At 57.4% G+C, this 22,658-nt stretch overlaps 9 protein-coding genes across 10 annotated transcripts; 2 read left to right on the forward strand and 7 right to left on the reverse strand.

Annotated features, from left to right (window-relative positions):
• Positions 1-468: 468 nt before the first annotated feature.
• On the reverse strand, positions 469-4,152 carry HRQ1 (ATP-dependent 3'-5' DNA helicase; the record flags this gene model as incomplete). Its single annotated transcript, XM_047989550.1, has 2 exons — positions 2,520-4,152; positions 469-2,459 (listed from the first exon to the last, which is right to left on the reverse strand). Exons 1-2 carry the CDS (start codon positions 4,030-4,032, stop codon positions 469-471), a joined length of 3,504 nt encoding a protein of 1,167 aa, XP_047845553.1. The 5' UTR covers positions 4,033-4,152.
• A 357-nt stretch (positions 4,153-4,509) lies between these two features.
• On the reverse strand, positions 4,510-6,735 carry JDV02_007996 (uncharacterized protein). Its single transcript, XM_047989551.1, has 4 exons — positions 6,055-6,735; positions 5,404-5,992; positions 4,928-5,325; positions 4,510-4,870 (listed from the first exon to the last, which is right to left on the reverse strand). The coding sequence occupies exons 1-4, from the start codon at positions 6,454-6,456 to the stop codon at positions 4,799-4,801; spliced, it is 1,461 nt and encodes a 486-aa protein (XP_047845554.1). The 5' UTR covers positions 6,457-6,735; the 3' UTR covers positions 4,510-4,798.
• A 512-nt stretch (positions 6,736-7,247) lies between these two features.
• Positions 7,248-9,171, reverse strand: JDV02_007997 (uncharacterized protein). The gene is made up of 3 exons (XM_047989552.1): positions 8,865-9,171; positions 8,207-8,777; positions 7,248-8,151 (listed from the first exon to the last, which is right to left on the reverse strand). Exons 1-3 carry the CDS (start codon positions 8,938-8,940, stop codon positions 7,902-7,904), a joined length of 897 nt encoding a protein of 298 aa, XP_047845555.1. The 5' UTR covers positions 8,941-9,171; the 3' UTR covers positions 7,248-7,901.
• Positions 9,172-9,778: 607 nt separating this feature from the next.
• Positions 9,779-12,358, forward strand: JDV02_007998 (uncharacterized protein). Its single transcript, XM_047989553.1, has 10 exons — positions 9,779-10,242; positions 10,300-10,339; positions 10,420-10,496; positions 10,554-10,631; positions 10,693-10,818; positions 10,881-10,901; positions 10,963-11,124; positions 11,196-11,255; positions 11,328-11,428; positions 11,486-12,358. The coding sequence occupies exons 1-10, from the start codon at positions 10,180-10,182 to the stop codon at positions 12,303-12,305; spliced, it is 1,548 nt and encodes a 515-aa protein (XP_047845556.1). The 5' UTR covers positions 9,779-10,179; the 3' UTR covers positions 12,306-12,358.
• JDV02_007999 (uncharacterized protein) lies at positions 11,034-13,863 on the reverse strand. Its single transcript, XM_047989554.1, has one exon. It carries the CDS (start codon positions 13,800-13,802, stop codon positions 12,399-12,401), a length of 1,404 nt encoding a protein of 467 aa, XP_047845557.1. The 5' UTR covers positions 13,803-13,863; the 3' UTR covers positions 11,034-12,398.
• Positions 13,864-14,074: 211 nt separating this feature from the next.
• Positions 14,075-15,332, reverse strand: JDV02_008000 (uncharacterized protein). The gene is made up of 3 exons (XM_047989555.1): positions 14,710-15,332; positions 14,534-14,638; positions 14,075-14,450 (listed from the first exon to the last, which is right to left on the reverse strand). The coding sequence occupies exons 1-3, from the start codon at positions 15,249-15,251 to the stop codon at positions 14,384-14,386; spliced, it is 714 nt and encodes a 237-aa protein (XP_047845558.1). The 5' UTR covers positions 15,252-15,332; the 3' UTR covers positions 14,075-14,383.
• Positions 15,333-15,565: 233 nt separating this feature from the next.
• Positions 15,566-17,387, reverse strand: GVP36 (BAR domain-containing protein). 2 transcript variants are annotated; one of them, XM_047989556.1, is made up of 5 exons: positions 17,217-17,387; positions 17,066-17,147; positions 16,901-16,983; positions 16,240-16,840; positions 15,566-16,181 (listed from the first exon to the last, which is right to left on the reverse strand). In XM_047989556.1, exons 1-5 carry the CDS (start codon positions 17,246-17,248, stop codon positions 15,954-15,956), a joined length of 1,026 nt encoding a protein of 341 aa, XP_047845559.1. In that variant the 5' UTR covers positions 17,249-17,387; the 3' UTR covers positions 15,566-15,953. The 2 variants fall into 2 exon arrangements, with proteins under 2 accessions (XP_047845559.1, XP_047845560.1); XM_047989557.1 differs by having other exon boundaries at positions 15,566-15,989; positions 16,050-16,181; positions 16,901-17,147.
• A 330-nt stretch (positions 17,388-17,717) lies between these two features.
• On the reverse strand, positions 17,718-20,436 carry ARG2 (Amino-acid N-acetyltransferase). Its single transcript, XM_047989558.1, has 2 exons — positions 19,875-20,436; positions 17,718-19,813 (listed from the first exon to the last, which is right to left on the reverse strand). Exons 1-2 carry the CDS (start codon positions 20,100-20,102, stop codon positions 18,014-18,016), a joined length of 2,028 nt encoding a protein of 675 aa, XP_047845561.1. The 5' UTR covers positions 20,103-20,436; the 3' UTR covers positions 17,718-18,013.
• A 1,478-nt stretch (positions 20,437-21,914) lies between these two features.
• Positions 21,915-22,335, forward strand: VMA9 (H(+)-transporting V0 sector ATPase subunit e; the record flags this gene model as incomplete). Its single annotated transcript, XM_047989559.1, has 3 exons — positions 21,915-21,925; positions 22,002-22,085; positions 22,203-22,335. 3 exons carry the CDS (start codon positions 21,915-21,917, stop codon positions 22,333-22,335), a joined length of 228 nt encoding a protein of 75 aa, XP_047845562.1.
• Between the last annotated feature and the right edge of the window lie 323 nt (positions 22,336-22,658).

The raw sequence follows: 22,658 nt of genomic DNA on the forward strand, positions 1-22,658 counted from the left end.
ACCACGATCCTATGATACTGTGCTATTCATGCCAGCGACATCATGACGTACCGCGTGACTACTAATTACCTGGGTATTCACCTTAGGCAAGAGCAATATCCAAAGCAGCTAGGAGACAAGTGAAGCCAAGAATCGGCCCTGCCAAGAATCCTGCCCGCCCGCCCCTAATGTCAGAACCTTGGCGCCGCCCCATTTTCGTCCTATCCATAACTAACTAGACATCACGCACGTTTATTCACACTCCCCCACATAACGCCTACGTATTCTGGTCTGATGCACATTTCATCCGTTGACGCTTGGCCCGCGATTTGGCAGAGGGGACTCCGTGCTCCCGCTTCTGATGAGAATGAATCGAGCCCTGCCACAAGTCATAAACGTCGTTATATGTATACTTCATACGTAACTTTGCGCAACACCTCACCTTTCGACATCCTCCCTCCCTTTCCACCGCACCCGCCCCTTCTCTCGTTAGCCGTCAACCCATCTCTCAAAGCCTCCCATCATCTCCTCCTTCTCCTTCTTCTTCCCGACCGCCGCGCTCCTCTCGCCGTCGTCAGGCCCGAGCCCGCCCGCCCGCCGTCCTTGCCCACCCGTCGTCGGCACCGGCTGCGCGAGCACGACCGTCTCTACTCCCGTCGGCATAAAGTCTTCAGGTCCCAACGGCAGCTCCTCCACGTCAATCTCGAGGTTCAGCAGGCTTCGCAGCACCACCCGGCACCCTGCCTTGCTCATCACCTCGTTCGACTCCTTGCACATCTCCGACGCCACGCACTCGATGCAGCCCCGTTCGCACTGACAGCCTTCCACGCGCTGCAGCGCCATCCTCAGCAAGTGATCAATGTGGTCAAACGCCTTGGTGCTGATGCCGGACCCGTTGGCGCCCCCCTTGGCATCGTAAAACGTCAGCCTCGCCGGCCTCTTCCTCTGCGTCTCCTTCTTGGCGAACTCCTTGAGAGCAACCTTGCATTCGGTCCGCACATCCTCGGGCATGCTGATGACAAACGTCGGGAGCAGGCTCATGACGGCGTGTTCGGCCGCGTGGATCCCCGCTGCCGAGTGCAGCCGCCGCGACTCGAGGATATCGAGAGCCTTCTTGGGCACATCCAGCCACATGCCCTTGCTATAGCGTATCACCGGTGGGTTGTCCACCTGCACTGCATCCAGCACCCGCCCTTTCTTGTCCACCTTGAAGTACCCAAACACGTTTTGCTGGATCTTGATGGTGCCGTAATAAGCCTGCGAGAGCGACGACGGTATCTTGCGTATCGCCTCCGTCTCTGTCGGATCAATGTCCGTAAAGTCGCGCTGCGTTGTTGTCCAGTCCACCTTGACCCTCTCCACCTTGGCCATGAGCTTGTCCGGCACGAAGTCCCGCACCAGGTACGTGTTCCCCTGATGAAGAAATATCGCGCCGTCGTAGATTGTAAACGTCGCCCTCGATGCCTCCAACTCCTCCAACACCACATTCCTCCCGTGCGTAATGTCAATGATGGCGAAGTGGTCGTCCTCGGTGTCGCGGATCGCGACAAACCGCGCCGGGTTGGGGCGAAAGCGGTCGTGGCAATGATAAAACCCCATGTCATCCTTGAGTAGCCTCTCTTCGCAGATAGTCGAAAGGTCGTCGCCAAAGAACTGCGAATCCCGCGCCGGCAGAATCGGCATTTCATATGCCGCACACTGAATGTGACCTTCCCTCACCAGCATATTCTGCAGGTCAACACGAAGCTCGCAGTTTGGTTTTGTGAAAAGCTCGTCTGGGTTCTGCATGTAGTGCTGGTCCGTCGGGAAACAGTCTCCAAGCAGGATGGAAAGGGAGTCCTTGTTGCGGCGACCGGCCCGGCCACTCTGCTGGCGAAGATTGGCAATGGTATACGGAAAGCCCCAGGTCAAGACGCAGTCGAGGGTCCCGATATCGATGCCCAGCTCCAGCGCCGTTGTCGCCACTATGCCGAGTAGCTTGCCCTCGAACATCTCCGACTCGATGCGTCGACGGTCTGGCGCAGTGTACCCGCCGCGATAGCCCATTACAAGATTAACGCATTCCGGGCGGCCCAAATACTCAAGCTCCTGCTTGATGGCATTGACCAGCACTTCGCATTGCGCCCGGATGCGACAGAAAGCAATGATTCGCACGCCTCTCAGCATGAGGGCGCAGAAAAGCCGGGCACACTCAAATTTGGCGCTGCCACGCCCGCTCGCGGGGTCGCCCGGGTCCTTGAAGGGGGTATTCCAGCACAAGAATTCTTTGCGGCCAGAAGGCGAGCCGTCGTAGTCAATGAGGCGCACGTTTTCGATGCCAAATATGGTCCTGAAGTGCTCTTCAGGGTTCGCTACAGTGGCAGAGCACGAAATGAATTTGACTCGTCGGTTTCCCACAGCTGCGCAGACGCGCCTCAGTCTCCGCATGATAAATGCGACGTGGGAGCCCATCTGGCCGTTGTAATAGTGAAGCTCGTCAACTGCAGGCAGTCTTGTCAGCCACGAAGACGAGGCGAGGAGAACTAGGCAAGCCTACTCACCAACCACAAACTTTAGATTCTTGAGGAAAGTCCGCCATCGCTCCTCCTGGGGAAGTATCGTAACATGAAGCATATCTGGGTTGGTGAAAATGATCCTTGCCTCTTCCCGAATCGCATTCCGCTCGCCCATGGGCGTGTCACCGTCGAAGGTTTCAACCACAGTAGCTTCAAGTCCGGGCATGTACGCCAGCATCTCCTTGAGGCTGCGCTTCTGGTCTTGCGCCAACGCTTTCGTCGGAAAAATGTACATCGCTCGTGAGTTGTAATCCTCCTCAAGGGCATGGAGGATTGGAAGTTGGTAGATCAAAGACTTGCCGGAGCTCGTTGAGGTGGCCACGACGACATTGTGGCCATCGTGAAGACAATTGAGCGCCTCCGCTTGATGAGCGAAGAATTGGGTGATGCCCTTGGCATTGTACAGCGCGTTCACCAGATCCTGGCTGAGTAAAAAATTGAGGTCGCCGTAGATTGGCTCCTGCGGCTCAAACACCCGATGCCCGTCGGGGACAACCTGACCAGTGTACCATGGGCTGTCCTTGAGTTCCTGAACAATCTCCGGGATGGTCTTGCGCTCCTTCGGTATGTTCTCGGGTATCGAGCTGGGCGCCTGCTCAACGATTTCGTCCTCCTTGGAGGATGGCTTTGGGACAAAAGCCTGCGCCCGCTCCTCCAGGACCAGGTCCGGATCAAGGTTGCTTTCCACGCAATTGTTTATAAAGATATTGACTGCGTTGGCGAATCTCTGGTTTCGCCTCTCAATCAAATCGGTCATTTGCTTCTGACCATAGACGGGCATCTTCAGCTCCTCTTCGCGCAGTTTCCGATTAGGTCGCGTGGGTTCGCCCGTCTTTTTATCCTGAACCTGGCGTTTAAGGTCTCCGTCAATAAACTCGAAAAAAAGCACCTCTCTACCGCCTGGGACTGCAAGGCGTTTGTGGTGCTCCTCCAGGGTTTCACTGCCCGTCCAGCCGCCCACAGACGCATCATGTGCCGGCACCTGTGACCTGCCAGACTTCGACGGCTTGAATGTGTCATCCCTCTCCGAGCCCTTGATATCGAGCTGCAGCATGAGCTCGTCAACGTAGGCAAAGTTGATGCCTTCTGGCCGCAGGGCTACCACCAAGGCGACCTCTTCGACCGTCAGTTGTCTCCCAAGGTGGGTCTCGACAGCGGGTCTGATGGTATCAAAAGTCGTAGCTAGGTGCTTTCGCGTGCAGCAAAAAGTAAAGACCAAGTTGAGAGCGCGATGCGTCTTCTCGAGGGACTTGAAGGATTGTGGCCAGTCAATGACGCAACTGACCAGGTTGCTGGTTTCGCGCTTCAAGCCGGCCTTGTTCCTGGCAGGCTTGGCTTTTCCCCCTTCTTCTGGCTGTATTTTCGGGCGTTTGTTGCCCCCTGGCGTTTGCTCCCATGCCGGCGACTCTCCATCAGAGCGCAGTTGTTGCAGAGAACGCTTTCGCTTTGACAGTGGGCCGCGGCTGTCTGGCGCAGACTCCGTATCAGGGTCAGACATGACGCTCGGACAGAGTCATGACGGCAGGGCCGACATGCAGCGCAGATTAAGCAGAGGTACCAAAGGGCAGAAGCAGCACCGCAGGCGTCATATCACGGTGCCATGGCGGCGTGTGCTAATAAGAACAAGGACGTGACTCGTCCCCATTCGCCACGGCCGGATCAGACACGGAACTGGCGCCAAGTCACGTGCGTGAATCAACTCAGGCGACAACCCAACTACGTTAGTTAGTTAGTTACGCAGTTGCCTATTTCGTACTATTTCTCGATCTAGAAACATATCTTGATACCGACTTGATGCCTCGGTTCACCTCGGGCGCCCCGGTCTGTGGGGGGGTTGATGCTCTCACAATCGTCACCAGAGTGCCAACGTTGGCTGAATCCTGGGACACGGGCCAATCAAGGTCGTAATCTTGCCATGGCTCCCACGCGCCGGTCCGGCCGTCTGCCGAAACGGTCAATCGACGCCTCGTCCAGATGTAAGATATAGTAGATTGGTATGTATATATACAATCAGACCAGGCCTTTGTACCTTTACTCCGGCCAGAACCCGCCCCTCTCTAGACTGGCAGACATGCAAGCAACGTCCCTTGTGTATCCGTCTCCCCGTGCCAAGTACGCCCGATCGCTGGTCTCTGACCACGCGCCCCCGACCTCTATCTCCCAGCAGAAGAGCGATCTCTGACGGCGAAGGAAAAAATGTGTGAAGGGGGAAAGAGCACGGGACACGCGCTAATGCGTGCGCGCTCGCGAGTTTGAGTCGCTACCTAGTTTCCTCGAAGCTCCTTCTGTACCATGCCAATCTCGTTCATGAAGGTCTTGGCATTAGCAGCGGACATCTGCGTCGTCGTGAGCCTCTGCGTATGATAGCATGTGCGAATATTGGAACCCCTTACCTTCATAGTGACGCTGACGGGTTTGGCCTCCGGGCCCTCGAACGCAGTAAACAAAATGCCCACAGACTTCAGCGACGCCTTTTCCTGGAACTGCATGGCGGGGACGATGGCCGTATTCAAAATGACACGGTGCGTCTGGTCCTGCCGCATGAGGAGACGAACCACCTTATGAGCACCTGCATCCTCACCGGCCTCTTCGTCTGCCTCGAGGCCAGAAGCGTCGAAGCTACCCGGAACAGGCGTCCCGTTGTCGTCGAAATCGACGCAGCTCCGAGGCACATTGATCTTGAGCATGCCGGCGCCGCGTTCTTTCCAGCCGGTCTCTTTGTCCAGACTAAACATCTTCGCTCGGACCGACGCCACTGTTGCCTCGCCCGCTTCTCCGTCGTCCACCTCGACTGTGGTCGTGCGACTCTGCATTAGTAACGTGTGCTTGCGGCTTTGGGTTGGTGATTGGGAACGGGCAGAACCCTTACCTTTTTGAAGCTTCGTCCTCCTCTTATCGTCCGTCTCTTTTTCCGGAGACAATGCGCGCTGTGTTGCATCGGTCTGGCCCTCGTCATCCAGTTCATCTTCCTCGTCGCTGCCTCCTTCGCTGTCACTATCCGGCGCCCCGAACGGCTTCGAAGCCTTGGCACTCTGAAGTGGCTTGCCAGAGGAGGCCGCGAAGCTTGTAAGTGGCTTCGCTCCAGGCAAGGATGAGCCGAAACCCCCGCCGAGGCCGCTGCCAAAGCCGTTGTATGACGAAAGCCCTGCAAATGGGGATGATCCTCCATTGCTGCCAAATGTGAGCTTTGGTACCGCAGTCGCGGCTACCGGTTGCGACTCTGACGATGGCTCAGCTGGGGCAAAGGACGACAGAGTCGGCTTAGAAGATGATGCAAACGCGGAGTGCTTGCCAGATCCAAACGTCGCAAAGGCCGACGTCCCAGAAGCCAGCTTTCCGAAACCTGATGCCGCGAATGCGGTTGCGGAAGTCTCGGGGGCCTTGTTCTCGACAGGCTTGTCGCGGCTGTCGCTGTCCTTTTGCGTGGCCGACTGCGTCTCGGTCGCAGCGGCGGGTTTCTGATCTATCGTCAGCTCTTGGTTCTCGCACTCAATACGTTTTCGGTCGGCGCCAGACGCACAGGCAACGATTCGCCCGCTTCCTTGTCGCGAGCCCTCTTCTTCTCCGGCTCCGATCGTGAGGCCCGATCCCTAGCCGATTCGGTCGAGGCGACGCTGGCCCCATCTTCGTCTCGGTCCTCCTTATCCACGTCGAGTTGGTCATGAGCCCGCTTCTTTTTCGGCGATGCGACATGTTCCTTGAGACTCGCGTTTTGGGCGTCGGAAACATCGTCAGCGGGGGTTTCGGCACGGTTTTCGTCGGCAGCAGACTCATGGCCCGAGTCAGCGGCATCCTCAGGCGGGGGGTCCGAGATGGAAGATTGCTTCAGCTCTCGGCGGGCGGCGCGGGTCTCTGCATCTTCGCTAGACTCGACGTGCGCCGGTTCGTTCTTGGGGCTGGCCCCTTGGCTGTCGTCTGCCATGATGCTTCACGCCAGCGCGGGGCAGAGGGAGAAGTGCGGCGTTGGTCGTGTAGCCGCCAGGGCCAGTTGGGGCTTGGGTATTGTCTTGGCTTCGAAGGGGTCGAGGCAATCGCTGAGTATCTTGGGCGACGACGATGCGGGACTCAGCAGCCTAATGGAGTAAGAATAGGAAGACGACGCCTCGCGCACGTCGCTCGTCACGGGGATGATGCGGTCGGCGCTGTATCAATGTCGCGTTCCCGTGGTCAGCAGCGCGTGCTCCCTTGGGGATGGGCGAGGAAAGGACGAAAGTGTGGAGCGCCAGACGCTGCGTGGGATGCGAAGCTCAGCGTCCGTGGTGGACTGCAGCGATGGAGGATGCCCGTCTTTGGTTGCCCAATCAGTGACATGGTGAACCCGGCGGGGGGGGACGGTGGAGCGCCGGGGGTCGGCGAGGTCGGGCAAGGAGGGGGTCTGCTGGTGGCCACTGGAGCTGGAGGCGTGCGGTACCCAAGCAAGCGCACTGAACAGGCAAGGTAAGGTAGCTGTAGCACCGAATAAGGCAACCTTGGAACCTACCCTGATTTAGTACGTCACTACCTCCCTCATACAGATAGGTAGTAGTACTACAGGCAGATAGGTACTCGGTACTGTATGGAAGGTACCAAGATAATCGTTGTTGGCGGCCTGGGAGCTCTGGACCTCGATAGCTCGACTCACTGCAATACCTAGCACCCTGATACAGATTTAGCATCTCATACTGCCCGGCCAACCGCCACCGTCACAAGAAAACGGGTAACTCTGCCGCAGATTCCCGGAGCACTAGTGCATGTACCAGTGCCGTGCTTGCGGTTCATGCTATTCATAGTCATCATCCATGACGACCCCTTGAACTATTTGACCATGACGTTCTACAATGGGTGTCGGGGCGTGTTCTCCTGTTGGTAGATTTGACTCAAGTTCAAGAACGCATGCCTGAATCAAAAGGAACTAAGATACTACAGTACCGAGGAACCTGTGATGCAACTCTCTGGCGTGAGGTGAATGTCCGTGGCACCGAGCTTCAACCACCTCGCCCCAATGCGTGTGGCGAACTATGCTCTCGGAGAGATCCTACTCAGGCACGTCTCGAGAGAGCCACAGGCGCAAACAAGCGTCGTCCCTTGTTCTGCAAAATTGAGAATCGACAGCAACTTGGCAAGCCCTCCTGGCAAAAGCCAGACTGGGCTTCCCCTCTAAATCCAGTGCGCGACCGTTGCCTGCCGCTGAGCTCGCGACATACAGCTCGAATTTGAGGCTCAGCTATGCGCCCGTAGCTTTTACCAACGACGAATAGCCTGCCGACTACTAGCAGAAGCGTCATCATTGTGCACAGGTGGTTAAAATACAAAGACTCCATGGCGCATCATGATCGCCACGCTCTCCTCTCGTCTTGCTGCACCAACGCCATGACAGGGAGAAGTGGCTCAGCTGATGAAGCAGAGGCAGCCCAGTCCCAGGTAGAAGACGAGCAGCGGGTAGACGGCGATGGCGACGCGGTTCTTGACGACGCCGCTGCCGCCAAGAATGCTCACGCCGGCCGCAAGGGACCAAGAGATGAGCACCAGATAGACCGGGATACGCGCGATCCAATGAAGCTTGAGCGCCGACATGAGAGCAGCCAGGACGAGCGGAAACAGGGTGTAGCCAATTATGCACACGCTCTGGGCAAAGGAGCTATTGCACGGTCAGCAAAGGTGGCTCAGAATCGAGGGTTCGTCCGCCAACATACATGTTGCCGCCCAAAAGCTTGATCTGAAGCGTGACGACGGCTTCTCCCAACCAAATCATGGCAAAGACACCGCTGAATACGGCGTCCTTCTGGTCGGCGCGAGCAGTGAAGCTGAGCAGGAGACTGAGAAGCAGGCAAAAAATCAGCGGCCCCCACAAGTCCCAGTCCCGCAGACCGGGGCTCATGTTGCTCTGCAAGAGAGCTTCGGCGTCCATGACGCGGCTGGCGAGGCCGGTCAGCTCCTCCCTTGTACCTGATATGCCGGCACCGCGGAGGTTAGAATAGGCCCCACGAAGGCCACCTTCGGAGTCGAACATTGTCCCCCCCAACAAGTACCGCGGGTAAAGAACTTCTCTCAGCTTGGCCCAGACGGCAAGCAAGTCGCGACGCAGTGTCTCCCAAACCGTTTCATCAATGGTATTCTGCGGCGCCCGACGATCCTCGCCCGGGATTGACGATGTCAGGTAGTTCTCGTTGAGCGGCCGAGACGAGGAGCTAGAGCCAATGTTTCCCGCCAGCGGTTGACGAGAGGACTGGTTCCCGAGGGGATCATCGAAGTCGTTGAGATCGGCTGTCGAGTGGCAGCAATGTCAGCGCCACATGCTTCAGTGAACACGACCAGACCGGCGGTGACCATTGCAAACAAAGGGCCACGAACCATCATCCGGGTCAATCAGGTCATCATCTTCTAGTGAAGGATGGCTGTAATTTCCTCTAGCACTGGAAGAGGCCATGGCGGTTGTGATGTGCTGTGTGCGGGCGGGCGGGCAGCGTCGCGAAGAGCTGTTTGGGTATCTATGGCGATCAAGGCTGCGGCGGGCCTGTAGAAAGGACGCGAGCGATAAGAGACAAGGCGAGAATTAGCTTCTTGGGCGTTGAGTCGATCCGTACGAGACCCAAGTGCGACGCGCGACGGCTGGCCGTTGGATGTCAAGACGGGTGCCAGGGAAAGGCTGACGTGTGTCGATTGAGGTTGGAGCAATCTGGCCAGCTTCCTGGCGCCCGTGGTACCTCACTAGGCGTACTTTGGCTAGGTGCCAGGTGGGTTGTTTGCTGCCCACCTACCTGTACCTAGGTACCTTAGAGGTACCTAAGGGGGGGCGACCAGGGGGGGGCGATGTCCCACTGAGAGCCACCCGTGCCTGCCCATCCCAAGACAGATGCTAGTAGTAGACGATGTATGGGACCCGAGTGCAGGCTACAAAGTATAGAGTACCTCACTCATCAAAGCATGTAGTACGCCTATTTACGCAGAGGTACTAGGACCCCATATCTGACTTTGGGCTAGCTTCCCCTGAGTAATAGGTACCTTACCTGCCTGTCTGTCTATATGGCTAGGGCATTACCTTAGTACTAGTACTAGTAAGTTAGTACCTAGGTACTAAGTTAGTAGGTAGTACCTCAGATACAAGCTCACCACGAACCGCGCATGCGCGCGTGCATGCCTGCAAGGTCTCCCGAGGTTACCTCAGTACTAACGTTAGTACCTGGGTAGTCCCTTATTATTGACTGACTTGGTACTGTGCTCCGGACCTTCGTGCCTTTGCCTGGACGACTTACAAGCTTCCTCCCACCTCAAAATACTCACCAAGTGAACGTTTCTTCGGCGCCTCAAGCCGCGCGGGCGACGTGCATAGCTGTTTCGATCTGCGCCTCCGCCGTCGACCTGCTGACACACGTTGGCGAGGCATTCCTCGCCTCTCTACTCCCCCTCATTAAAACCTTCGCGTCACTCACCCAACTTGTCGGCGAGCAGGGTCGTCCGCTCGCTTCTTACGCTGACACCACGCACGGAACCTTCGGCGCCTCATGACAGTGCATTTGAACCATCCGACTGGGCTCGCTCATCTGTGCGGCCTTTCACATCAGCGAGCGCTATCTGTGCGATCGCCTCTTCGGCATCGCGCGGCGCATTCGACGGGCCCCGTACCTGACTTTTCGCCAAACAGCCCTTCTGCGCAAGGAGCCGTGTCATGACCACAACTATGGACAACCCTTTCGAGCTGCCAAAGTTGCGCGTTTCATTCGGCTTCGAGGTAAGTCACAGCGGACGTGAATAGGCACTAGTCATCTCACTGACGCGCCATCTGCAGAACGACACGCGATTCCTAGGGTTTGATGACAACGTGGCAGGCACGTACATGTTCTCATCAGCTGCCGTTGCTCGCGCGTGCCTCGGAATCCCCTTTCTAACTAGTAATCTTATGATACAGAGTTCTTTGACGTCAAATTTTGTCCCTTTCAGCCCCTCGACTGCGACCCCGTTTTCGCAGCAATAAGCAAGAAACATGTCAGTCTCCATCGTTCCTTTCGTTCCCAGCGACGACCCGAGCTCAGTCAGGAGTAGATTGTTTTGTGCAGGCTTTCACAAAACTCTGGTGATTCAAACCCATGCGATGTCATCAAGATTATTCGAGACGACGATGTACGTCCACCATGCAGCCACCCATAGTCGAGTCTATCTAACCAGCCTCCTCACCGTCCAGGCCGAAGCATCTGGCTGTTGTTGCACTTGGACCAGAAACCCCATGACCGGGGAGCCATATATTTGCGTTGGGGGCGGCGATGCAAAGGTCAAGATATATGATGCCACCGATGGCAGCCTCGCCGAAGTAAGCATATCAGATGGGATCAAGGACGATGAACCTCCCAAATGCTGACCACATCTCGGCAGTGTTTTGTTGGGCACGGCGGCGTGCGTGATGACCCCTCCTCAATTTTCCATGCTGATGGCATTGGGCTGAACTCTTTCCAAGGATGTCAACGACCTGGCAACATCTCCGATAGATTCTTCTGTCATCGCCTCTGCTTCAGATGATACGAGCGTCCGCATATGGAGCATCGACCCCAAGCACAAGGAACAGCCCTGTCTGTGTATTCTCGCTGGGGAAGGGCACTCTTGGAACTTACTTAGTCTGGTACTGCTCCTGCGCAAACATGATGATACTGCATACCAAAAAGTTCCAGCTGACCAGGATGCCGTTGCAAGGCATTTCACGACACTGGCCGATATCTTCTTTCTGCCGGGCACGATCAGGTTATCAATCTGGTTCGTTTCTTTCCTCAGGCTCATTGCTGTCCAAACGCTTTCCTTCGGCTAACTCGAAGTCTATTTCACCAGTGGACTATTCCTGATCTTCCTGTCGAGCCCATAGCCACGCCTCTTCAAGTCCACTACCCTCATTTTTCTACATCGGCCGTTCACAGCGGCATTGTCGACTGGTAGGTTCAGGGTGCTCGCCAGTAGACCTTGCGAACGTGCTGACGATGCGGCACCAGCGTCGCGTTCTATGGCGATCAAATCCTGTCCAGGGCGTGTCATGATAATGTCATCGTGCTCTGGAGAATCGAAGGCTTCTCTTCCGACGGGCCTCCGCCAGCTCCCAGCACGGCGCCCACGCTGCAAAACGTCGTACCGACTAGCAACGAAGATCCCGGGAGGCTGACGCGCTCGGCGTTTGTCCCAGCAACCTCTCCCATATGTCCTGCGCAGTACACCCGGCTGCTTGAGTTCCACACGCCCAGTTGCGGGCCGCAGTTCTTCATGAGATTTAAGCTGCATCACGTTCCCGGACAGAACCCTGTCCTCGCCTTCTGTAACGCGGCAGGTAACATTTTCTTCTGGGATCTGAAGCGCCTAACAGTGTATCGTGACATAATAGGGACATTGCGCGACGGACGTCGCGACAAGTCCAAGGCAATTCAGTTGCCTAATTGGCTGAAACCGGTGATCCCAAGGCAGCGGAGCGACGCAGTCGGCAGACTTCGCAATGCCGGCAGTGACCGAGACTCGAACGCGTCGGGCCAGACGGGGCACACGGACAACAACAGCAACAGCAACAGCAACAGCAACAGCAATACCAATACCAATACCAATACCAATAGCAACAACACGACGGACTTCAGCCCTGAGACGTTGGAGTCGTGGGCAAGCCGTTACAGTATTGAGGACCCGCAGGAGCCTCTGAGGGCTCACAAGACAGAGTCGTCATCGGCCAACTTTGTCGGACGCCAGGCGGCGTGGAGTCCTGGCGGCGAGTGGTGCGTGGTGGTGGGAAGCTCGAACACAACGCTGGTGCTGCAGCGCTGGGCCAAGTGACGGCATGGTTGTTTGCAGATGAGCTCCGGCGTGTGGCAAGAATAAATTATCTGACAAACCACATGGTGGGCGTGAATCTCCTGTTCCGCTACCTCACACACCTCGAATGGGGAGCGATGGATAGAGTGGCGGCGGTGACAAGTATTCCTCCGCTTTGACGTGCTGCCCTTCGAGGACCGCCCGAGCGACATCATCTAGCTCTCCACCGTTCTCAAGCAGTCTGTCGAGGACATTGACCGCGGTCTCGAGCTCCCTCTGCCTCCTCAGTTCAGCATGGTGCACATGTTCGCCCGCCACCTGGCCGGCAGGCACAACCAGATCTGCCAGGTAGAGCGAGGCTGTCGCGCGCATGCGGAGGAAGTGATGGCTCTTACGATAAGGCAGCTGCTGCATAAGCGTGTCCATCCTCCTTGTGATATCGTCCATGCCGGCCACGGCACGCAGTCGAATCTCGTCCTTGCGCACATCCAGCCTCGATTGCGGATCGGACGCCTCCTCCCGACCGTATCCTCGTCCGTGGTCCTCGTTGTTGGACACACCTGCGAGGCTTTGCTGGTCCTCGTCCTCCGGGACTTCGACCTCGGCCTCGGCACGTGCAAGGGCCCAACGGTGCTCAGCATAGACGTTGTAGATTTCGCAGCCGAGCATGGCCAGCTGAAAGTCCAACGCCGAGACGCTGCGCGGGAACTTGTAGTCGTACGGGTGCTGCTGTATGAGCGTCTCGAAGTAGGCCTTGACCTTGGGCATGTTGGACGGCGACCCCCATCGGCGAGGGACGCGGTCGCTGCCATGACTTGTGGGGAACATGGATGACTGGCCGGCAGCAGATGCCGTGGGTTGACGGGCGCTGAAGCCGTCGCCGTCTCCCGCCTCCTGCTTCACGAGCGCTGGAACAGGCGGCCCGCTGCCGTGTGCTGCTGCTGCTGCTGCTCCTCCTCCTCCCGCGACGGGCGGCCGCGGCGTAACATCCTCACCCTCGCGCATCAGGATCTCGGCGCCGAGCGCCCACAGGCCGTGCTGACGGACGTCGATGGGCCGGCTGCCGGGGCGCAACTGCAGGACGAGCGCATACGCTTTGGCGGCGAGGGCCACCTGCCCCCGGTCCAGGAACTGGTGTATTGCGCGCAGTAGGACGTCCAGGTGGCTGCCCCTGGGGTCCGCGGGCGTGGAGCGGCGGGCACCTTGGATGGCCTCTGGTGCCTGGGACGCCCGCTGGCCGTGCTCATCGTCGTCGTCGTTGTCGAATAGTTCACCACCGCTACCGTCCACGCCCTTGATAGAGACGCGTCTACCGAAGCCGCGGTGCGGGAAATGCTTGATGCCGTGCGTCGGGTCCTCCTCCGTGTCGGACAGTCCAGCGACGTGCAGCTGGTGCCGCTCACTCGGCGTCCGACTGAACGGGTTGATGGCGCCACTTGCCCGATCATTATGCTTCAAGCCAGAGCTTTCAAACTCATCTGCTCCGACCGGGCCGACGCGTTTTCGCTTACCGGTCATGACTTGTGTAAGCCGCAGGCCATCGAGGTAGGAAATCCTATTTGGGGTGTGATGTGCACCGTGTGATACTAGGTTGGGATTGTTGAAAGTGGGATGTGGGACCCGGTTTCTTGGATAGAGAAAGTCGGCATATTGTACAATAGTTACGGGCGCCACCACCACCCACATGACTATTACAGGTCCAAACCTCAGGGTCCGGAGGGAAATCTGGGCAGAGGAGCCATCAGAGCAGGAGCAGGTAAATTTGCTGATTGTAGCTAGGTTGACATATCGTCAAAGTTCGGCAGAGTTATTACGACTGACGTAGGGCAGCCGACTAGCAAATGCGCTCTTCCATGCAGGAAATGGGCATCCTCGACGCCAGGCTCAGATATTGCAAGTGGCAGGCGGCAACGGCCTTGCAGAGACAAGTCACGCAAACGCAGGTCGGCATCGGTGGCTCTCTATGCAAAGTAACTGGGCGGACACCCGGCCAATGTTGCTCCAAGGAAGTATCTGCGTGCGCATGGCGCGCTCTATTTGTAACACACCACACAGTACTGTTACAAGTCCACACAAACAAACGGCTCTATTCCCGTCCTTTACATGGACTTTCGGTCGAAGTACTCCCACTGGCCCTCGACAGGCTTCTCTTCCAGGTCCTCCCAGCTAAGGTCGTTCAATGTCAGCCACACGCGCTCAACGCGCTGTTAGGGGCGCGAGAGGACAGCGGGCCTGGTTGTTCAACTTACATCTTGGATTTTTCCATCGTGTCAATCAGCGTCAACTCGCTTTCGGCCACCTGAATGACCTCTTCGATGAGGCCGGCGCCAATCTTTTGCTCCAATTCGTGAATCCTTGTTTCAGAGCGTCAGCCTCAACATCCAAATACTCGCAACGTTGGCAAGCGCAACAGGTCCAGACTCACTGCTCGGCCGTCAACTGGGGCTCCTCTTCCCACTCGACCTTCTCGTGGTCCTCCAGGGGTTTGCGCTCGGCCCATATGACCTGGTCTTTCCTCTCCTCGGGGGTCCGGATGCCCTCGAGCTCGCCGCCCTCGTCCTCCTCGCCGTTCCACTCCTCAATTCTCACGTCGCCCTCCTCGTGCTTGGAGCCAACGACAAAGATGCGATCGCCGAGCTTGACGGTCCGCGCCTCGCTGCCATCCACGCGGCCGCTGGCCACGCGGAACTGCTCAGCGTTCTTGCTGACCAGCTCGCGGGCCTTGGCGGCCCACTCGTTGTATCCCGGGGGAACGGTCTGCTCGACGAGGCTCATGCGGTGCTTGGTGACGGCTTCGACGGACTGGCGGTAGAGCGAGGTCTCGGGGATCGCTTGCAGCTTGTTGAGAGTGCTGCCATACAGGTAGAGCAGGGTGGACCGGGGCGTGCCGTGAGTCCACAACCCCGTCAGGCCGGTGGGCGTGCCTGGCTCGAGGTAGCGGGCGAGCACACGAAGTGTTGGCCGCATGCTGGCGAGTCCAATGGGTGCAGCTGGCGACGATGCTGAGCTTGCGGGAAGGCGAGGGAAATGCAGGTAGGCAACTTGACGCCGAAAGCCGCCCATGCCCATCCGACCCCAAGCGCCAATCAAACGTGGGGATTAGCAACTGCACGTCACGTGCAGCATTACGCTCAACCCCCCAACGAGGTCTGACAATAGCTAGATGCTGCTGGCACACCAACATCACAACCCAGGGTCGATGGCATCGCCGCCAATTCAATTCAAGGCAATTCAAGGACACGCCAGATACCTCTGGAAGACCATTTGAAAGTGCTGTACGAGCGTCGGAATGTGAATTTATTTTGAAGCGGAAGCTACCTTGTAGCCGCGCCCCACAGTGGACAAAGACACACTGAGGCCATATTCTTGGTACGAAGAACGGCGCCGGCTTGTAGCCAACCGAGCTATAAAGGGTTTACATCTCCAAAGAACCAAACATGAAGAGCTAGCAAGCAGCTTGCCCGCCGGCGGGGTAGCGCGGACCTCCTATCTCCTCTCGTCACGCCACAAGAGCATAATCACGCTTGGGCGGCCTCGGTAGTCGCTTATTCCTCAACGTGGCCATGTCTGGACGACGCTCCGCTTCCATACAACGAGTGCTTCGGCTTCATTTGGAAAACATTTTCCTCCCAATCAAGAAAATCTGCCAGAGAATTAGGTACCAGCGGCTTAGGAAGCCTCCTCACGACTCTTTCGGTAGCTGGCCTGCAAAGCCGATCCTGTTAGTTGCCATGAAAAGGAAAAGGTTTCAGGGACGGGACAAACCTCTTGCTCGGACTGGAGGCCATCTACAACTGGAGCGAGCTCACTCAAGACCTCGTAGGCCTTCTTATGGTACTCAATCTGCGCGGCGAGGAGCTCGCGAAGGTTGCGAAGCGGCTCCGGGGAGTCCAAGACCTATTCCGACCATGTGTTAGCCCGGTGCGCAATCCAGTTGAGGTGTAGGGCGCATTACATTCTTCATAACCCCGACTGCCTCCTCGGTCTGAGTGACAAATTCGTCCTCGGCCTTCTCAATCTCCTCCTGGGCCTCGGGGCTGAGCTCCTGCTCCTCGTGGCCCTCGGCCTGAGCACCGTGACCGCCGAGCTTGAAAGTAGTACCCTTTGCATGTGCCTTGACAGCGTCCAGCGACAGTCTAGACTTCTCGACGTTCTTTCTCGCACGCGTAGCGAAATTCAAGTTGGTGTTGAGAGTCGTGCTCCAGCCGGCAAGGAAACGACTCTGAATCTGCGAGTCCTGGGCAAGGCGGGCCTCGCCAACACGCTCCATGGTCAGGGCATATTTCTCCAGAGCCGTGGCGAGCGGGTCTTCACCGGCGCCAGTGTGGCTCTGATGCAGCAGCTGGCTGCTGGACAAGCTGGCGCGGGCGATGGCATGGCTGAATGTCTTGGGCTGTGGCTTTGCCGAGGGAGGGGCGACGAGAGCGGCCTGCGCCTCGGAGGTAGACGTCGCCGAGGAGAGCAGGTGGACCTTTTCGCTGACCGTGCGGCCCAGGTCCTGGAACGTCTCCTTGATGTTGGGCGGGTAGTCGTAGGTCTCGTTCTGGTACGACGAGCTGTTCGGACATGGGGATCAGCACAGTGGACAGCGGCAGGAAGAGGGGCGCGAGACTTACGTCACGGCAAACATCTTCTGATGAGCCTGCTTCAGGGCATCGGCCCGCTTCTCGAGTTCCAAGTATTCATCGGGGAGCTGGGTCTGAGGAGGTGCAACGACAAGGGGTTAGTTAGTCAGGACAGCGACTCCGGATCGGTCACGGCATGCGTAGGAAGCGACTCGCCTTGTCTTCGACCTGGCCAAACTGCTCCTTGGTGAACTGAATGGTGCGCGACGCAAAAGGCGTGAATTGCGCGCCAAAGTTGCTGTTGTCGAGTCAGCTTGCGCCGTGACCACTGGCGCCACCGCCGAGGGACAGCTGCCCATGCACGTACGAGAGGTTCTTGCCAAAGCCTTTGAAATCCATCTTGGCGAATGCGGCGGCAGTTCAGATTCTGCTCGTGGAATCGTTCAGGAGGATCGGTCCTCTGTGCAAGCGAATCGGGATGTCGTTAGTTCGGACAGAGCGACGCGGACGACGACTGGGTTGTTGTGCGGGCTTAGTTTGATGAACGAGCGAGCGCGAGAATGGAAGCTCCCGTCCTCGTCAGCTCGCCAGACGTGCCGGCCGACTCCAGTGGGGGCCTCCACTGGCTTTGCAGGCGCCAGCAGCTGAAGTAGCCGATACTTAGTCACGTTGGCAACGCGCACGGTCGGCGCAGCTGAGCAGTGCAGAATCCGCAGTGGATCTCCCGTTCAAAAACGTACCTGATACTTTGTGCATGCTCCTTCCTTCTGGACAGCTTGGCCAAGCATGGCAACCACGCCTACCGTGACGTGCCTCTTTGCACCCACCAGATGCTGTCTGTCCGACTCCCTCCCACCCCCCTCGTGGAGCCTCACAAAAAGCTAGGATGTTGCCCTCCTATTCTTCTGAGGGCGACAATCACCTCTCCATATACGCGTAGTACCTCCTCCAAGTTGGAACACTTGGATATGTTTTGACGATACCTTTTGCACACACACATCTTACGCACATGCAGACAATTGCTCCGCTGATTGCTCGCAGCGATCACCCTTGCATTGGTTGAGAAGGTTATATGCCTTGCTGCAAATGCCACCAACAAGCCCATAAAGCCTGCCGAGGTCATTGAACCTGCCCCGTCATCGCTTCCCGCAGCACGGCGCAGCCCTAGTCTAGGATGTGCTTGTCGTCAGCCCACGATGGCTGCACAGTGCGACAGACCGCCTTGTAGTCCTTAAACATGGGATGCTCGACACTCAACCCTGCTGTTGTCCAGAACATGGTCCAGTTGGAGTCGGGAAGTTGCAAAACCCCCGCAGATCGTTCCGAGTACCACTTGTTGACTGGATTGTTCTTGCGGCTCCTCCAACACACGCCTTCTGGGAAGCAGTCTTGCACCATTGCGTTGAAGACGATGTCAGCTACGCCGGCGCTTCCTTGGCGGCTCTTGAGCACGGCGAACTTGTCCAGGTAAGGCACAAAGCGGCCTTGTTCAAACGCTTGCTGCTCGTCCAAACCCTCTGGCCGCTCCCACGTCAGGATGGCCCCTCCTTCATACTCCCCCGCAATGATGATGCCTGCTAGGTTCTCGTTGACTCGTCGGAGATAATCCTGGACATCAAGTTTGCGCCCAAAGGAATCCTCGATTAGATGCACCAATCGGGGCAAATCGACGCTTGTATCTGTCAATCGTAGACGTGGTGAGCCAGGCTCCGGTGGCCTCCACGGGCCGCTTCGAGGTTCCGGCAGGATTGTCACGGGCATACCGCGCTTGACCAACGTTGCAGCGCTCGCATCAACAGTTTGAAGGCCGCCGTGAGATTCGTCCTTGATCCTCTGCAGCGGCAAAGATGGCGAGAAGGCTGGCCTGTCTGTAAGGAGGTTGTGCAACAACGGGTTCCGCCGATTCCTCGTCGCCACCATGTCGTCCAGCTGTAGAGACGAGGGGTCCGGCTGCTGTTTTATATTTGCGGCAGCAAGTGGCGTGGTAATGAGAGCAGACGACGACGACGGTAGCAACGAGAGGGCATCCTTTGCCAGGACGAGATTCTCAGCATGAGAAAGCTTGCGCGACATCGCCTGCTCCCCGGGGCCGGTGGAAGAGCCGTGAGCATCATTCAGTTGTTCCATTAGCGTGGTGTACTCCTGCTCAAGATTGATGAACCTGTGTGCAACGCTTGATTTCCCAACCATGGGAATGCCTCCAAGCGGGTCCAATAATATCACCCGCTCCACGGATGCGGTCCTGCTTGGCCGTGACGCATGGGGTTCGGTTGCAAGGCTCTCGCTTGGTGCGAATTGCATTCCAATGAGATATTTGGTCAGCGCCAGCAGCGTACTATGGGCGTCCGTCGGCCGTGGTGACGAGAGCTCGTTGGGTCGCGCAACCGAGGGCACGACGATGATCTTGTTACGTCGCAGCGCCCGGCCCAGCATGCCCTGGTCGTCGACACGCACATTGCCTGAGAAGATGGGTGATGATGCGCGAGTGTCCTGTAGAGGGCCGTTTCGAGATTGCCTGAGGAATATCCCTTCGGCGAATCTAGCAACTGGCTGGCCAAAGCTCGAGTCGATGGCTTCGCACAGACGCAACGCCTGGTGTTCATACGTCCTACGACTCTGACGGGTGCCGCAGTCGATGATGACAATTGCCAGAAGGCCTAGGGCGCGGAGCTGAGAGAGGGTTTTTGCTATACCGGCAACGACGTCATCGGGCAGCTCCTGGGGTTTGCGCAGCTTGACGATAGCCACTTTAGTGAGTTCTTCGTCGACGGCTAGCTGCTCTCGACCCTGCTGAGAGCTCAAGGCCCCCTGCAGCTGCTGGAAGGGCTGAGGACCTTGAAAGAATTGGGGCGAGCTTGGCCTTGATGTTGGCGTGACGGCCTCCCTCTTGTTGGCGTACTTCTGCAAGTAGCCCTTGGCATCGCGACGCGTAGCTGAGGATTCAAGCACGGACACGATGACATCCTTCGAGGCGAAGTGTCAGCTGATGTGTGCGAAGGTGGGGGAGAGATGGGCTCGAGCCTACGCGATCCAGAGCGAGCTTCCTCGCACGAGCGGCGGAGGGTGAAGATATGTGACGGGCAGGCGGCGGCGTCACCGCCATCGCAGCTGTGCCGGGGCGGCCGCTGTGGGTAGAAAAGAAGCCATGGTGGTAACGAGGGAGGGACGAGTCGGAGACAAATCTCGCCTTGGTCGCAGCCGACAGCCCGTGGCGGCTGCAATGTGCTTTGCCTGCCAGACAAGCCCAGGCCATGAGGGGGCGGGCGTATGCCTGGGAGAAGACCGGAACCTTGATTGAGGTCGCAAGCGAGCACAGTGGATGGTTGCGATGAAATGGGAGAGGGAAGGTAACTAGGAGACCACATGAGATGAAGCCGGGACGTGGTCTGTGGTGGTACGAGAAACTCCCGAAGCTCGCTGCAGACGGCTGGCTCTCAGGCGAATAGCATCGTGCAGGATTCCAGAAGCGAGGGGGAAGATGACCTTTGGTAGGTGATGCTGTAAAAGTGAGGTACTAATTCAAGCAGGGACGGTCGCGCTGTTGCACGTTACGGTTGAGGGGCGGTCTGGTGGTGGTGCGGTGTAAGTGAGTCAATTGTGCATGCGACATGCGTGGATATCAGAAGCCGAGCCCTTTTCCCTCTCATGCTCCCCTCGGCGCCCCGCTGCGACCGCTACAAGGCTTAGGTACCGATGGGGTACTGCAGTCCACCTAAGAGTCGGGTACCATTGAGGCAGGTAGGGACTTACAGTGGGTACTTGTAGGTACTAACTGGTAATGTATAGCACCGTGCCCAGTAAATAAAGTGGGCAGATACTGTGCACCTATCCTGCGGATGTACTACCCTAGGTACTTTACATCTTGAGGTCCAGGGATCAAGTTAGGTACTACCTAGTAGGGATACCTAGTACCTTACAGTACTTTAGGTAGGTAGTAGGTACGTAGTTGCGTGAAGCACGTACTGCGATCGCAACGACGATGCGATCCTACAACTCTCATCATTGACCGCTCATCATATCTTTGCACGGCAGCGATCCCGTAACATTTAGCAAAGTCCATTCCAGATTTCCCGCGGCTACTAACACGCTCCTGAACACACCCGCACGCAAGCCGCTCCACATCTACAAACACGGACAAGGTAGGTAGTAGCCATTAGGCATGGTGCGTCTTGTAAAACGTATGGCATCATTCGGTCCTCGCGTCGTCCGTACCGTCACACGGCGTCTCGTATCCGCAGACCAACGTGCCCTCAAAGCCCGTCATGGCATCCTGCCAAGGGCAGTTGAATGAATTACGTACGAAATACCGACTTGGCGGAGGTACTGAAGGTGAGGCTCCTACGAACCGAATATATTGGGGGGAAGGGGGGCGCGGCCAATGCAGGCGTCGGTACCCGGCTCAGGGTCTCTCCAAAGTTGCCGAGTCGCGCTCATACATTGTTAATGGCCTGATGCAAATGTACGTAGTATGATACACCCAAAGGTAGTGCTCCATGTTAGGAAACCAATACTATTTAGAGTAGTGGTGCTGTATATCGTCACAGCATATACGGTACTATACCTCGTGCCTAAGATGCCTCAGCAACATAGGTATAGCGCTATCTGCCACGCCACGGCCGCATGCAAGTCATGACTTGCGCATCCCAGGTCATCTGAACGCCATGGAACATACTGTAGGTACGGTTCTTTGGGTTGGTCTCAGAAACATGGGCGAGTGATAGACTGCAATTTCCATACCGATGTTGCCGCTGCTGATGGAGGTTGTCGGTTGTTGATCCTGGCAAGCCTGGGCAGGTTGCACTTGGACGTCTAGCGGCTCCCGGGCGCCGTCGGACACTTAGTCATCATAGCTGCACCGGCCCCTGCACCAGTCCGCTGCTGGCGACCCTCCTAGCTGCGTCGTCTACTAGCTAGTCGCTGGCTGACGTTGACGTGCCCGCCTCTCTATGCCCTCGTCCGACGGTCCTTTCCCACGCCCTATTCCATCAGCAGCTCTGCTCGTCGCGTCGCCAACATCTACACCCACAGGTATCCGCCACGGTCTCTGCTGGCTCGCGTGTTCGTCATGGCGCAAGGGTGAGCAGCCTCCCCGGACACGAATCGACCTCCCCAGAGCATCGAAGCTAACGCAGACGCCCATCGAACCTTGTAGGTACGCCGTCTTCATCGGCCTCGTCGTCATCGCCATTCTGTGTGTCGCGTCTTGGTTCCTGGCGCCCAAGGGCGAGAATCAAGTGTCAGTCCTCGCTTTGCCCCTTGGGCCACAAGCTGCCGCCGTCCTCAGCCAGGTGTCGGCAGGCCACGCCCGCCCTTGTCAGGTCCCGCATGCTAATGCTCGAAGTTCCCTCTGCAGACTTTGGCGGTCGTCCCTGATTCTTTCCATCGTCAGCTGCTACCTCATGTGGGCCATCACCTTTCTCGCCCAGCTCCATCCTTTGATTGTACCGAAACGAAGCGACCTGCGAGAACAGTTCCTCGAGCACTAGAATCCGCGCCGCGGCCATCGGTACGGTGGAGAGAACGGAGACCAAAGGTCACATGTATGGCTTTTATCATTCTACTTCCTCGGGTGGAGAACGTCGCTGTACGCGATGGTCTATGACGTGGCTACCAAATGCCACGATGGACGAGTGCTGTCGGGCACGACCTCGGCCGCGCGCCGGGGAGGACAGCTGGACTGCACTCTCGGGAGAATGAGGAGTGTGGCTCGGTGTGACACACGAAGCAGGTACGCGCCTTGGACGGCCAAGGGTAGCGTCATGTACAAATTACCAAGGACGACAACCGGTGCGCACGCTATGTTAGAGCA

The sequence above is a fragment of the Purpureocillium takamizusanense genome, chromosome 7 (assembly GCF_022605165.1).
Source record: "Purpureocillium takamizusanense chromosome 7, complete sequence".
Classification (NCBI taxonomy): Eukaryota; Fungi; Ascomycota; class Sordariomycetes; order Hypocreales; family Ophiocordycipitaceae; genus Purpureocillium; species Purpureocillium takamizusanense.

Excerpts from the sequence above, each read along its gene's own strand:
- JDV02_007997 (XM_047989552.1), bottom strand. The coding sequence starts at position 8,940 with ATGGCCTCTTCCAGTGCTAGAGGAAATTACAGCCATCCTTCACTAGAA. Across the intron at positions 8,778-8,864 it reads CCTGATTGACCCGGATGATG|CCGATCTCAACGACTTCGAT; the intron begins GTTCGTGGCCCT and ends GCCACTCGACAG. Across the intron at positions 8,152-8,206 it reads AAGCTTTTGGGCGGCAACAT|CTCCTTTGCCCAGAGCGTGT; the intron begins GTATGTTGGCGG and ends ACCGTGCAATAG.
- GVP36 (XM_047989556.1), bottom strand. The coding sequence starts at position 17,248 with ATGGATTTCAAAGGCTTTGGCAAGAACCTCTC. Across the intron at positions 17,148-17,216 it reads GGCTTTGGCAAGAACCTCTC|CAACTTTGGCGCGCAATTCA; the intron begins GTACGTGCATGG and ends ACTCGACAACAG. Across the intron at positions 16,984-17,065 it reads TTGGCCAGGTCGAAGACAAG|ACCCAGCTCCCCGATGAATA; the intron begins GCGAGTCGCTTC and ends GCACCTCCTCAG.
- ARG2 (XM_047989558.1), bottom strand. The coding sequence starts at position 20,102 with ATGGCCTGGGCTTGTCTGGCAGGCAAAGCACATTGCAGCCGCCACGGG. Across the intron at positions 19,814-19,874 it reads GGAAGCTCGCTCTGGATCGC|GATGTCATCGTGTCCGTGCT; the intron begins GTAGGCTCGAGC and ends TTCGCCTCGAAG.
- JDV02_007996 (XM_047989551.1), bottom strand. The coding sequence starts at position 6,456 with ATGGCAGACGACAGCCAAGGGGCCAGCCCCAAGAACGAACCGGCGCAC. Across the intron at positions 5,993-6,054 it reads AAGCGGGCGAATCGTTGCCT|AAACCCGCCGCTGCGACCGA; the intron begins GTGCGTCTGGCG and ends ACGATAGATCAG. Across the intron at positions 5,326-5,403 it reads GAGGACGAAGCTTCAAAAAG|TCGAGGTGGACGACGGAGAA; the intron begins GTAAGGGTTCTG and ends GCACGACCACAG.
- JDV02_008000 (XM_047989555.1), bottom strand. The coding sequence starts at position 15,251 with ATGCGGCCAACACTTCGTGTGCTCGCCCGCTACCTCGAGCCAGGCACG. Across the intron at positions 14,639-14,709 it reads CCCCAGTTGACGGCCGAGCA|GATTCACGAATTGGAGCAAA; the intron begins GTGAGTCTGGAC and ends CTCTGAAACAAG. Across the intron at positions 14,451-14,533 it reads ACGATGGAAAAATCCAAGAT|CTGGGAGGACCTGGAAGAGA; the intron begins GTAAGTTGAACA and ends GAACGACCTTAG.
- JDV02_007999 (XM_047989554.1), bottom strand. The coding sequence starts at position 13,802 with ATGACCGGTAAGCGAAAACGCGTCGGCCCGGTCGGAGCAGATGAGTTT.
- JDV02_007998 (XM_047989553.1), top strand. The coding sequence starts at position 10,180 with ATGACCACAACTATGGACAACCCTTTCGAGCTGCCAAAGTTGCGCGTT. Across the intron at positions 10,340-10,419 it reads GTTTGATGACAACGTGGCAG|AGTTCTTTGACGTCAAATTT; the intron begins GCACGTACATGT and ends CTTATGATACAG. Across the intron at positions 10,632-10,692 it reads AGATTATTCGAGACGACGAT|GCCGAAGCATCTGGCTGTTG; the intron begins GTACGTCCACCA and ends CTCACCGTCCAG.